Genomic DNA, 14633 nt, shown 5'->3' with positions numbered 1-14633 from the left:
CCTTGAGAAGCCTAGTTTCCAATATGGGGTCACTTGTGGTGGTTTTTTGCTGTTTACGTACCTTAGGGGTCCTTCAAATGCAACATGGTGCCCGCATTCTTTTTCAGCCAAATTTCCTTTCCAAAATTCAAATATTGCTCCTTTCGTTCCAAGCCCTCCCATTTGTCCATACAAAGGTTTCAGACCACATGTGAGGTATCACCGCGCTCATAAAAAAAGTGGGTAACAAACATTTGGGTCAAATTTTTGGAATTGTCTCTTGAAAAAGTGAGAATTGATGCTAAAGCAACATTTTTGAGAAAAAAAATAACAATTTTTCAATATGACAACGTAACGTTATCAAAATCTGTGAAGTACCTGTGGATCCAAAATGCTCACTATACCCCTCGATAGAAGCCTTAAGGGGTCTAGCTTCCAAAATGGGGTCACTTGAGGGGGGTTCCTGCTGTTTAGGTACCTTAGGGCAGAGGTCCCCAACTCCAGTCCTCAAGGCCCACCAACAGTGCAGGTTTTTGGGATTTCCTTAGTATTGCACAGGTGTTAATGTAATTACCTAACCAGGTGCTGGTTCCAACAGCAGTGCAATGCTAAGGAAATCCTGAAAACATGCACTGTTGGTGGGCCTTGAGGACTGGAGTTGGGGAACCCTGCCTTAGGGGATCTGTAAATGCAACATGGTGCCCGCAATCTGTTTCAGCCAACTTTGCTTTCCAAAATTCAAATATTGCTCCTTTCGTTCCAAGCCCTCCCATTTACCCAAACAAAGGTTTCTGACCACATGTGGGGTATCGGCGCGTTCATAAGAAAGTGGGTAACAAAGTGTGAGGTCCAATTTTTGGTGTTACCTTTTAAAAAAGTAAGAAAATTAGTGCTAAAGCAACATTTTTAGGTAAAATGTTAATTTTTATTTTTTTTTCATTCCACATTACTTTAGTTCCTGTGATGCACCTGAAGGGTTAATCAGGATAAGGGGTACTTCACACACAGCGAGATCGCTACTGAGATCGCTGCCGAGTCACGTTTTTTGTGACCTCATTAGCGATCTCGCTGTGTGTGACACTGAGCAGCGATCTGGCCCCTGCTGTGAGATCGCTGCTCGTTACACACAGCCCTGGTTCGTTTTTTTATTGTTGCTCTCCCGCTGATAAGCACACATCGCTGTGTGTGACAGCGAGAGAGCAACAATCCTGAATGTGCAGGAAGCAGGAGCCGGCGTCTGACAGCCTGCGGTAAGCTGTAACCAAGGTAAACATCGGGTAACCAAGGTGGTTACCCGATATTTACCTTCGTTACCAGCCTCCGCAGCTCTCACGCTGCCAGTGCCGGCTCCTGCTCCCTGCACACGCTAAGTTAAGCGGTGTGAGCTGGTAACTAAGGTAAACATCGGGTAACCATACCCGATGTTTACCTTAGTTACCAGTGTCCGGAGCTTCCAGACGCCGGCTCCGTGCAAGCGCAGCGTCGCTTGCACGTCGCTGATGGCTGGGGGCTGGTCACTGGTCGCTGGTGAGATCTGCCTGTTTGACAGCTCACCAGCGACCATGTAGCGATGCAGCAGCGATCCTGACCAGGTCAGATCGCTGGTCGGATCGCTGCTGCATCGCTAAAGTGTGAAGGTACCCTAACTGCAGCCTTAATAGGATTATTAAGATAAGGCCATTCAAAAATCGGGGGGGGGGGGTGGGGGGGATTCACAAGGAGTCGACTGCTGCATCAATCTGTGATGGTTTGGGGGAGCCATGTCATCTACTGGTGTTGGTCCACTGTGTTTTATCAAGACCAAAGTCAGCGCAGCCATCTAACAGGAAATTTCAGAGCTTTTCATGCTTCCCTCTGACGACAAACTTTTGGAGATGGAAATTTCATGTACAAGGAGGACTTGGCACCTGTCCACACTCCCAAAAGTATCAATACCTGGTTTAATAATCACAGTATCATGCTTGATTAGCCAGCAAACTCACCTGATCTAAACCCCATAGAGTATCTAGGGGTTATTGTCAAGAGGAAGATGAGACACCAGACCCAACAATGCAGATGAGCTGAAGGCTGCTATCAAAGCAACCTGGGCTTCCATAACACCTCAGCAGTGCCACAGGCTGATCGCCTCCATGCCACGCCGCATTGATGCAGTAATTCATGAAAAAAAGAGTCCCTACCAAGTATTGAGTGCATTTACTGTACATACTTTTCAATAGGCCAACATTTCTGAATTAAAAATCCATTTTTTTTCATTGTTCTTATAGAATACAGTAATCTAATTCTCTGAGATAATAACTTTTGGGTTTTCATACACTGTAAGCTATAATCATCAACATTAACAGAAATAAACACTTAAAATAGATCACTCTGTAATGACTCAATGTAATATATGTGTTTACATTGTCATGGTTGAAAGTGTTTGCACCCTTTCAGTTGTTTCAGAAAATTAAGTTTTTCTCCCAGGAAATTATTGCAATTACATTTTTGTTATACACTTGTTTATTTACTTTTTTTTTGCGTATTGGAACAGCACAAAATAAAAGACAATAAAGGCAGCTAGGTCAAAAATGGGCCAGACAAAATTGTTAGCACCCTCAATATTTGGTTGCACACCCTTTGGAATAAGTAACTGCAGTCAATCGCTTCCTTTAACAATCAACAAGCTTCTTACACCTGCCAACAGCAATTTCAAGATCTCTCCATAGGTATTCAATGGGATTTATATTTGGACTGGCCTCTTCAGAATTCTCTAGCACTTTTTTTCTTTTAATTTCTGGGTGCTTCTTGAAGTATATTTGGGGTCCATGTCATGCTGAAAGACTGTTAGGGTATGTGCACACGATCAGGACACGCTGCTCGGAGAGCCACACTGCAGGTCAGTTTACCCTGCTGGCAGTACACTCCACGCACAGAGGGCATAGGATCTTTAGAAATCCTGTCTACTGTGCTTGTACTGTACAACACAACATTTTGGATGCCACTGAAACTGCGCTGTGTCCAAAACACTGTGAACCCTGATGATGGGCACACAGCCTTTAAGCTGGCTTGCCAATTTTAAGAGGTTATGTCCAGAACCATCGTCTCAGGCTGAGTTTATGATGCTCAGCCTAACCACTGTGCAGTTCGGCGTCCAGTCTTTTTGTTCTTCTGTAAATCAGAAACAAGCCAATAGACCTAATTACGACCAGGAACAGGAGGACGACAAGAGGATGAATAAATAAGTTAAAGAATGAAGTAGCTTTGGAGCTGTATTTGAACAAACTCTCCCACCATGACACTGTTCAGTCTTTTTCTTGAGTGTACACAATTATTTGTTGTATCAAGCTACACCTAGATGGTGGCATGAATCTCCGAGTCTATAAGTTTTCTCAGTCTCCTCCTCATGGCTCAAATCTGACAGGAGATTTTTTTTTCAGTTCCATGTCAAATTTGAGAGCGATCCTCGAGTCTCACAGAAGTGTCTGAGCAACCTAAAACAGGATTAAAGGGAACCTGTCACCAGTTTTTTGGCCTATAAGCTGCGGCACCACCAGTGAGCTCTTATATACAGCAGTCTGTTATGCTGTATATAAGAGCCCAGGCCGCTTTGTAGAACATAAACACTTTATAATACTCCACCTAAACCGGTCGCTGCGGTGGATGTGGGTCAAGTGGGTGTCTTCGTCCTCTGGTGCCGGTGCCTCCTCTCTCGGCCATCTTTGACCTCAATCTTCTGAAGCAGTGGTGCATGACGCATCCGACGTCATACACACTCGCCGGCATTCCAGGTCCTGAGCAGGCGCACTTTGATCTGCCCTGAGCAGGGCAGGTGAGAGTATTGTAGTGCGCATGCGCGGGACCGGCGAGTGTGTTTGACGTAGATATGTCATGCACACAGGCATCAGAAGGAGCACGAAGATGGCCGAAAGAGGAGGCGCCGCCACCGGAAGACGAAGATGCACATTTGAGCCACACCACCGCTTCGACCAGTTTAGGTGAGTACTATAAAGTGTTTATGTTCTACACAGCGGCTTGGGCTCTTATATATAGCATGTTAGAATGCTGTATATAAAGAGCCCGCTGGTGGTGGCCGCAGCTTATAGGCCCCAAAAACTGCTGACCGGTTCCCTTTGAGGATATAATACGCTTTTTGGAGTTCTCCCGATTCAGTTAGAACATATGTTTTATACCAACATGGGTTGACTTTCGACTCACAGGCTCCTTGGACTCTTTGCTTTCTTTTCTTGAAGTGTATTTTTTCTCCATTTACTATTAGGAAAGTTTCCCATGCTTGCTCATTTTTCTGGCTCTAGATACTTTAACACCCTAAAAGCTTGTATCCGTGTTGGCACAATTTTTTCTCGTGTAGGTCTGGGACAAGCCGATTCACACCCTACAAAAAAAACATGAAACCCAGTAAACCGACTATAACACACCCCATCTGTTCAGTTGATTCGTCTGTCTCAACAGCCAAACTGTAAAGGCCGCTTTACACGCTACGACATTGCTAAAGCGATGTCGTTGGGGTCACGGTATTTGTGATGCACATCCGGCTGCGTTAACGATGTCGTTGCGTGTGACACCTATGAGCGATCTTGAATCGTCGCAAAAACGTTCAAAATCGCTAATCTGTGACATGCCCCCCCTATTCCCAATTATCGTTGCTGCTGCAGGTACGATGTTGTTCGTCATTCCTGCGGCAGCACACATCGCTATGTGTGACACCGCAGGAACGAGGAACCTGTTACGTCCCGCTCATCTCCGCCCCTCCTTTTCTATTGGGCGGCGGTTCAGTGACGCTGCTGTGACACTGAATAAACCGCCCCCTTAGAAAGGAGGTGGTTCGCCGGTCACAGCGACGTCGCAGAGCAGGTATGTGCGCGTGACGCTGCCGTAGCGATAATGTTTGCTACGATCACCACATATCGGCCGTACGATGGGGGCGGGTGCTTTCCAGGAAGATTTAGTTAGTGTCATGGGTTCTAAACTTCTTGATTTATGTTGCGCACCGTGGACAAAGGAACATTAAAATCTTTGCAGATGGACTTGCAACCTTGAAATTGTTCATATTTTTCAACAATTTTTGTTCTCCAATCCTCAGACAGTTCTCTTCTTTCTGTTCTCCATGCTTAGTGTGGCGCACACACAATGCAAAGATTGCATCAACTTCTCCCCTTTTTATCCGGGGTGATTTTCATATTGCCGACACCTGTTAATTCTCACAGGTGAGTTTAATTGGGCATCACACGCTTGAAACAAAGTTGTTTACCCACAATTTTGGAATGGTGGCAACAATTTTGTCCAACCCATTCTGCAGTGAGAGCAAGAAGTGGCCATCACATATCGCATTGGTAGCTCGCCCTTTTATTTAAAAATGAAAAAAAAAAAGCCCTGGAGGCAGATTCTTTAGCCATATGCGCACTAGAAAAGGGAATTCTCTAAAGAAAATTCCAGACCCTCTGAAAGAATTCCGCACACGCATCAAAAAAACGTAAAAAAACCACACCCAAAATCCGACGGTTTTGCCGTGGTTTGTGTGCGGAATTGCTGCGGGTTTGCCGCAGGTTGGTCCCTGCGTTTTATTTTTTTTTACCATTTATCTATGGGGAAAACCGCAGGTACCTCCGGAAGAGAAGTGACATGAACGTTAGTTCCACAGCGGAAATTCCGCAGGGACAAAAAAAAGCAGTGTGCACACAGCTTTTTTTTTTTTTTTTTTTTTTTTTTTATCCTCATAGGTTTTGCTGGAGAATGACTGCAGAAATATATAGAACATATAATATAAAACATTTTCTGCAGCATTCCTTCAGCGAAATTCTCGGCAATTCCGCAGCTTGCTAACCGGGCCTCCTATAGATCTGTGTCTGGCCCATAGCCTGGAACAGCTCATTTACATGTAAGAAAAGCATACATTTCTTTGCAATAAGTAATTGGATCGCCGATATCAAGGTATCATTTTATTGAACCTCCAATGACGTACATGCACATATAGATGGCTTAGGAGGGCTGATCCTACTGACCAGTTTTCCTTTTAAATGTATAATTTTCTGGTGACTGCTTCCCTTTTAATAGTGTGCATGATTTGTCTTACTATGATATTCTTCTAAATCAACAGTTAAACTAACATTTCACTGTGAGTTATTCATTACATTGATATGTTTCCTTTTCTAGACTACAAAGGATTTCCATCAACCCCGTTTAGTGCTGTGGCAAAGAACTTTATTGACATGAACAGCAAAAAAGTCATATTAAAGTCTCCTAGAAGGTTTAATGTAGCGGAAACCAGCTTCTTTAGGCCAGGGAATACAACCATTGAAGAGCTTTACCCGCAGATGATTGTGCGCATGAGCAAGGCTTGGAATTTAGATTTTAACAACAAAGCTGCTATTAATATCCAGAAATGCAGACGCCAACTTTGGTGTAAAAATAAGATGGAAGCCATGAAAACGATCAGCAAGCGTCTTAAGACGTACACAATACGGTCTGTACCAGATTTAGAGGATACTGCGAGTCTGGTTGATTCCACACTGCTTCAGGAAGAATGCTTGAGCAGATCCACTTTAGGGGAAGTTAAAAGTCAGAATTCAAGTCTGTTTTTACATAAATTAAGTCCTGTCATCTCATTTACACATCCACTTTTGCCTAAGAGGAGCAGTAATAAAACTTTTGACTGTATCCTAGATAATGATGCTCCAAGCACAGACCGTTTCTTTCCTGGCCAACAGCAAAAAGAAGGCAATTGTGTTTCGACTCTTTGTAATGGCTCAAGACTATCGCCTGACGTTTTTAAAATGTCCAGCAGTGCAACAAGGAGTATAACCAACAAAAGCCAAATGGTTAAATCTTCATACAGCATAGACCCAAGACAACATACTCCTACTGTGATAAGAAGAATATCTTTTTCTGAGCCATATGCATTGCATAGCCCTAAAACCAAGGTTACCAAAGCAAGCTACAATATGAGCGAAATGACCAAAAGCCCAAGGCAAACCAATCAAAACCTGGTTGACGTTGATGAGCGAAAGTATGAACGCCACAAAGAACACACTGACCAAGTAGTGAATAAAACATACAGTCTGACTAGGAGAAATACCTTTTCTGAATTTTCTGACCCTCGCCCTCTAAGTATGGATTTTGATAAAAAGCTAAAACAGTCTAGATGCCAACATGGTTTTCCATGGGATAAAGCCAAAGTCCAGTTCTCGGACACTGTTTCTTCTTTGGTAAATTCACCAGGATCTTCAAGAGCCAAAAGGCTGCTAAGTCATGATTATTCATTTTCAATCTCAAAGAAGCCTAGGAGCGCAACTGACGCCTTAATCGGTACTCCAAAACAATTAGCTCATGGTAATCACACATTCTCAAGACCCAGCTCTACCCTGAACCATTCAGTGAGTTCTTTCTAACGTATAACATCTGTTTCTTTCTTTTTTCTTCTGCAGCAAATCAAATATGTGTGTGTGTGTGTGTGTGTGTGTGTGTGTGTGTGTGTGTGTGTATATATATAATATATAATATATAATATATATATATATATATAATGTGTATGTATAATTTATTATTTTTTTTTACATCCCTATTATCATGATTTGCCATTTACCATGCACTTTCTGCTTTAGATTCTGCATATTCTCTTGCCCTGAACATTTCACGGCAGTATGTGGATCTGACACTTTCCTACTATGTGCAATCTATTCCTGACCTAGGAGTTGCCACTACACTTTTTGACCTTCCTGAAATAGTTAGGTTCAGAAATATTTGGACAGTGACACAATTTTCGCGAGTTGGGCTCTGCATGCCACCACACTGGATTTGAAATGAAACCTCTACAACAGAATTCAAGTGCAGATTGTAACATTTAATTTGAAGGTTTGATCAAAAATATCTGATAGAAATTGTAGGAATTGTACACATTTCTTTACAAACACTCCACATTTTAGGAGGTCAAAAGTAATTGGACAAATAAACCAAACCCAAACAAAATATTTATTTTCAATATTTTGTTGCGAATCCTTTGGAGGCAATCACTGCCTTAAGTCTGGAACCCATGGACATCACCAAACGCTGGGTTTCCTCCTTCTTAATGCTTTGCCAGGCCTTTACAGCCGCAGCCTTCAGGTCTTGCTTGTTTGTGGGTCTTTCTGTCTTAAGTCTGGATTTGAGCAAGTGAAATGCATGCTCAATTGGGTTAAGATCTGGTGATTGACTTGGCCATTGCAGAATGTTCCACTTTTTTGCACTCATGAACTCCTGGGAAGCTTTGGCTGTATGCTTGGGGTCATTGTCCATCTGTACTATGAAGCGCCGTCCGATCAACTTTGCGGCATTTGGCTGAATCTGGGCTGAAAGTATATCCCGGTACACTTCAGAATTCATCCGGCTACTCTTGTCTGCTGTTATGTCATCAATAAACACAAGTGACCCAGTGCCATTGAAAGCCATGCATGCCCATGCCATCACGTTGCCTCCACCATGTTTTACAGAGGATGTGGTGTGCCTTGGATCATGTGCCGTTCCCTTTCTTATCCAAACTTTTTTCTTCCCATCATTCTGGTACAGGTTGATCTTTGTCTCATCTGTCCATAGAATACTTTTCCAGAACTGAGCTGGCTTCATGAGGTGTTTTTCAGCAAATTTAACTCTGGCCTGTCTATTTTTGGAATTGATGAATGGTTTGCATCTAGATGTGAACCCTTTGTATTTACTTTCATGGAGTCTTCTCTTTACTGTTGACTTAGAGACAGATACACCTACTTCACTGAGAGTGTTCTGGACTTCAGTTGATGTTGTGAACGGGTTCTTCTTCACCAAAGAAAGTATGCGGCGATCATCCACCACTGTTGTCATCCGTGGACGCCCAGGCCTTTTTGAGTTGCCAAGCTCACCAGTCAATTCCTTTTTTCTCAGAATGTACCCGACTGTTGATTTTGCTACTCCAAGCATGTCTGCCATCTCTCTGATGGATTTATTTTCTTTTTTTTTCAGCCTCAGGATGTTCTGCTTCACCTCAATTGAGAGTTCCTTAGACCGCATGTTGTCTGGTCACAGCAACAGCTTCCAAATGCAAAACCACACACCTGTAATCAACCCCAGACCTTTTAACTACTTCATTGATTACAGGTTAACGAGGGAGACGCCTTCAGAGTTAATTGCAGCCCTTAGAGTCCCTTGTCCAATTACTTTTGGTCCCTTGAAAAAGAGGAGGCTATGCATTACAGAGCTATGATTCCTAAACCCTTTCTCCGATTTGGATGTGAAAACTCTCATATTGCACCTGGGAGTGTGCACTTTCAGCCCATATTATATATATAATTGTATTTCTGAACATGTTTTTGTAAACAGCTAAAATAACAAAACTTGTGTCACTGTCCAAATATGTCTGGACCTGACTGTATGTTTGATAAATACTTTTATAAGCCATATTTCATCACTTATTCTTTTTTATAAGCCAGCAACTGTTTAGATTTATTTTTGCTGTTTTTAAGATGGCTAACCCCTTTTAAACATTTATTTTCAGGTTGTTTCCTCAGCTCATATGTTCCATCACAGTCCAGGGTCACAGAGTAAGTAAACTTTGAGTCTTCCAGGGGTGCAAAAATCATCCTCATGCTTAAAAAAAAAAAAAAAAAAAAATAATAAAAACTTTTGGTAAAAAAAACAAAAAACCAAATGGGCTAACCGTTCACTCATAACTTCTAAAGATCATACATTTGCATGACTGGAAGTGCCCGGCATTCAGAAGAACGGTCATAGTGGACACAGGTTTGCTCGGCTGGGGATGCTGAATTGAATAGCATGTTAGTACGCCCCTGTGGGCTCACTAACATGCTAAGAAGACGACTAGTCTGGGGTTATAACGCCCTTAGGACTAGGCCTCTCATTCTTGAGCATAAGATAAATGATCTTTAGAAATACTTTTTGTAAAGATCCCTTTATCTATGCTAGTGTATGCAGGGATGGTTAGGCAGGGATTAGCAATGTGCACCCAGAACTGCTCGTGGCTCTGGGAGCATATTGCACCTGGCAGGTTCCCTTTAAAAATGTCATATATTCTGCTGTAACGGTAACCTGTTTTGTTTCTTTGGTTTTTTTTTTTTTTGGTTTTTTTTTACACACAAACCTGGGCAAAAAAAAAAATCACAGCAAAAACAAGGTATGTGACCCATTATGCTATGTGCACAAAGTGCGTTTTTCGCGGCATTTTTGCGTGTTTTTTTTTTTCGGGTGCATTTTTGTGCGTTTTTGAGCTTAAAAAAAAAATGGACATGTTAATTCTTTCCTGCGTTTTTCTGCATTTTCGCCCCATGCAGTGCATTGTAAAAACGCAGAAAAATGCAGAGATCAAAAATGCAGCAAAACGCAGTAAAAACACATGCGTTTTTACCGGTGCCTTTTTTTCCTGCGTTTTTGCCGCGGGTGCATTTTTATGCGTTTTTTAGCTGCCAAAAACGCAGCGTCAACAAAACGCTATGTGCGCACATAGCCTTAGGGTATGTGCCCACGCTCAGGACTCGCTGCATCCTGAATTCTGCGGGGCCGCGAGTCTCCTCTGCAGGAGAACGCAAGAGACCGCAGCTGCTTGTACCCACGATCAGGGTTCAGTGTGCTGAGCCACACCGCAGGTCAGTGTTTGCTGTGGAAAAAACAAGCACAGTGGGCACGGGATTTCTAGAAATCAATCCACTATGCTTGTACTGTACAACGCAGCATTTTGGATGCAGTGAAAACACGCTACATCCAAAACGCTGCAAACACTGATCATGGGCACGCACCCTTAGTTGGGATATTGGTGAACTTGGTTTGCTCAAGTTCAAACACCATGGTGTCATGGTTAGCACAAGTACGACGTCTGGAGATTATTTATTTCTTTCTTTATTTTTTGAAGCATGAGCATCATTGTTAGCATATACCTAAATCTGTTTTTGTTTTGTTTTTTTTGTTTTTTTTTGATGATTTAAAGTTAAAATGAATTAAAACGTGACTAAATCAGTGGAATGTGCACAAAATAAATAGAATCTGTCACTAGGCGTTTTGTTTTTTCATGTTAGAGCAGCATAAATTAGGGGTAGAGACCCAGATTGCAGCAATTTGTCACTTACTGGGCTGTTTGCTGTAGTTTTTAGGCTATATGCGCACACTGCAGATTTGTTTCTTCTGCAAAAAACACACCCTCTGGCAGAATCTCTCATCTCTGGCAGAAAAACGCAGCCAAAAAATGCATGCGATTTTTTTGCCTCGTTTTCGGTGCGGTTTTGTCCCTGTGGTTTTTACACATTATCAATTGCAAAACAGGGAAAAATGCAGTAACCTGCGGTAAAAAAGGGACATGCTGCTACTTTTTGCTGCAGAAATTCTGCAGCAAAACCTGTAAGGAAAAAAGAATTTCTCATAGACTTTGCTGGGAAAGGGCTGCTTGAAGTTTATGGACACAAACTACACAAATTCTGCAGCATAAACCACAGAAAATCTGTGGCAAAAACCGCAGTGTGCGCACAGGGCCTTAAAAGATTTTATTTGCTGCAGCTCAGCTAGTCTTCACAATGATGAGCTCCTTATGTAGCCTTTGATAGTCAATACCTCCAGCTACCCCGCCCCCATAATAGTTCATGATCTTCTGCGTATGCATAGTCTAGACAAAACAGTCAGTCATTTGTGCGGGCGAGGATAGCCAGAGCTCATTATCGAGATGACTGTGATATATTTTCCAAACTACAGCAAGGAGCCCAGTGGGAATCAGGATAGTGTGTCCCTTATTTTATCCTTCACTCAGATTCAGAAGCACAAACCTGGTGACCAATTCCCTTTGCGCTCAAGGTTGGGCTTCTTTACACTAGTATGTTGCATCCACCTAAGATGCATGACATTGGCTCATTGTGTTTAATGTAGGGATTTTCTTTTAACAGGGTCCTTTTACTCAGGAAGGAATGGTGGAAGTCCTAAAACATATGCATGGTATAGTATTGATTATATATATATGTATATTTCAACTTTTTAGAAATAGTTTTGTTGACAGCGAGGAGTGTTTAGATGATACATCCTGATGTGGAAAAAGTGCTTCAATAGTTTTAATGGGAGAAAAGCTCTCCTATGCTGTAGATAAATACATGTCTCTTTACTTGGGGCCTATTCACATTTGCTGAAAAAACTGATGTTTCTTTTAGAAATCAGTCTCATCTCTTCATTTGCAACAATATTATCTTGTTTTTTAATTTGTCTTTTATGTTGTTAACGTGTCATTTTTTTTCAATTTTATTTCTTTGCATAAAGCACGTGCAGGAAACGGACTTGCCAAAAAGACAACAACTAAAAGGAGTCTCTCCACTAAATCATCTCTATGCAATTGGAAAGAAAAAAAAAAAGCTTGTTCACTAGTTTTAAATGTTGTCTTTGTGGAATATTTCTGTGATACCATATCAATATCCTACCTTAAACGAAGTCTTTTAGTCACAAAATGCATATTAAAGTACTTAAATAGTTACCATATTTTTTTGTTTTATAAGACTCATCCCAAATTTAGACAAAAAAAAAGTGTCAGTATTCTATTCCGCTGGTGTCTTACCAGGGGGTCGGTGGTGGAGTGTAGGTCACAGAATGCAGGGGCAGTCGTGGAGCAGGGCGATGCTGCGGCAGGTGGGGTGTCCCAGATGCTCGGCGGCGCTGTGAGGCAGAGAAAACATCCAGGAATGTAGCTTACCAAGGGGGGGGGGGGTGGATAATGGTGACAGGAGCAATACCGCAGGCTGTGTGCTGAACTGTGCTGTGGGGCGGGCGCCACTGGCTGTGGCTGTATGCTGCAGGTGGCGATTCACGAGACATCCTGAAGATGTCGGCGGTGTGGGCTTTAAAGAAATAACGCCATGGACTTCAGGAAAATGCTGCGAAGGCGGCACATGTGCAGATGGAGATCTCGGCTCTATGAGATCTCAATCTGCGCCGCCTCCACAGCCATTTTCCTGAAGTCCATCGCATCTGAGACAGCGAAGGATCTGAGAGCTATGGCACCCTCCTCTGCAGCCATTTGCCGGGAGATCTATGGCGCCCGCCTCCACAAGCATTTTCCGGGAGATCCATGGCGCCCTCCTTGCGCCACCATTACACCCAAGCTACGGGCCCACAGCAATGACTGCATCGCTCCACTGGTGCCAATGCTACAGAAAGTCGGCGGCATCAGACTCCCGTGACTCCGCTCCACCGCTGCAGCGCTCCCCAGTAAGCTTGATTTGCTTTTATAAGATGCCCCCCTATTTTCTCCACAATTTGGGGGGGGAAAAAGTGCGTCTCATAAAGCAAAAAAATATGGTATGCAGTGGACCCTCTATAGAAATCATCATACCAACAGTATACATTTACATGTTTAGTGGCTGAATAAAATACTTTTATATCACATAGACATGAGGGGGCTTTATTTCACCCTTTGTGTGGCTAAGGACTCTCCTCGGTTACTTCCCTTCAATTTCCTTTCTAAGCATTTATTCTGATTGTCAGCTCTCACTTGCCTAAACTTTCTGCGGCACACTGACACTTAAAGAATCCAGCGGCATTCACATAGTGAATACCTCGCTCTTGTCTGTAAAATTTAAAGTCCATTTTTCAGTCACAAAAACTATATGTATACTGTTGTTATGATTTTTATATTGGCCAGGTCACCCTGTTTAAATGGGTGGTTGAGTACTCTGCAATAATGGCCACATCCCTATAAAACTGATAGGGAAAGCTTTTTCTACCCTGTTTTCCCGAAAATAAGACCCTGTCTTATATATATATTTTTTTTGCCCCGAAAAAAGCACTAGGCCTTATTTTCAGCGGGTGTCTTATTCTCAAGGAGACCTGGTTGGGGGTAAGTTTACCCCCCACAAAAAGCAGGACCCCCAGCCCCTTCCCCGAATCGTTATACTTACCAGCCCCGGGCTTCTGTATGGCTCCCAGATCTCCCTGTGATCTCCCAGCAGGTGTGCTGCACTCCTCTCCTGCGTCTGGCTGATTCATATTTCAGATCACACACTCACACATCAGATAGCATACACACATTATATATATATATAATGTGTATATATGTGTGTATGCTATCTGATGTGTGTGTGTGTATGCTATCTGATGTGTGAGAGTGTGTGTGTGTGTGTGTGTGTGAGAGTGTGTGTGTATATAATATATTTATATATATATATATATATATATATATATATATATATATATATATATATATATATATATATATATATATATATATATATATATATATATATATATATATATATATATATATATATATATATATATATATATATATTTTATTATTATTATTATTATTATTATTATTATTATTATTATTATATTTTTATATATATATATTTATATAATATTATATAAAAAATAATATTACATATACATACACACACACCTTTCACATCATTCCTCCGCTGTGCTGCACGACGTCCTCCTCTGCCTCCGGCCGACACTCGTACATCAGATCACCACACTCTCACATCAGACAGCATACACTCACACACTCTCGATGTTGCACATACCTGTACAATCGCGCGCACACACTCGCAACATCCAGAGATACCACGTGCTTCCGGCCATGTGATCATCCTGCAGGTCCTGGAAGCTCACTGCAGTGCACAGCGTCGCAGGTCCTTACGGGCGCTAAGAGGCAAGCGACATCGCTGGATGTG

At 42.3% G+C, this 14633-nt stretch overlaps 1 protein-coding gene across 2 annotated transcripts in view; it reads left to right on the top strand.

Annotated features, from left to right (window-relative positions):
• LOC142290340 (uncharacterized) overlaps positions 1–13646 on the top strand; it is a 78212-nt gene extending 64566 nt beyond the window's left edge. For both annotated transcript variants that reach the window (XM_075334300.1, XM_075334301.1), the window contains 4 exons: positions 6130–7349; positions 9476–9521; positions 11862–11910; positions 12226–13646. In XM_075334300.1, the coding sequence (XP_075190415.1) occupies positions 6130–7349; positions 9476–9521; positions 11862–11910; positions 12226–12265 (1355 nt within the window). In that variant the 3' untranslated portion in view covers positions 12266–13646. The remainder of the gene's footprint in view (positions 1–6129; positions 7350–9475; positions 9522–11861; positions 11911–12225) is intronic.
• Positions 13647–14633: the final 987 nt, after the last annotated feature.

Source organism: Anomaloglossus baeobatrachus, chromosome 2, assembly GCF_048569485.1.
Source record: "Anomaloglossus baeobatrachus isolate aAnoBae1 chromosome 2, aAnoBae1.hap1, whole genome shotgun sequence".
Taxonomy (NCBI): Eukaryota; Metazoa; Chordata; class Amphibia; order Anura; family Aromobatidae; genus Anomaloglossus; species Anomaloglossus baeobatrachus.
This window is presented reverse-complemented; position numbering and strand designations above follow the sequence as displayed.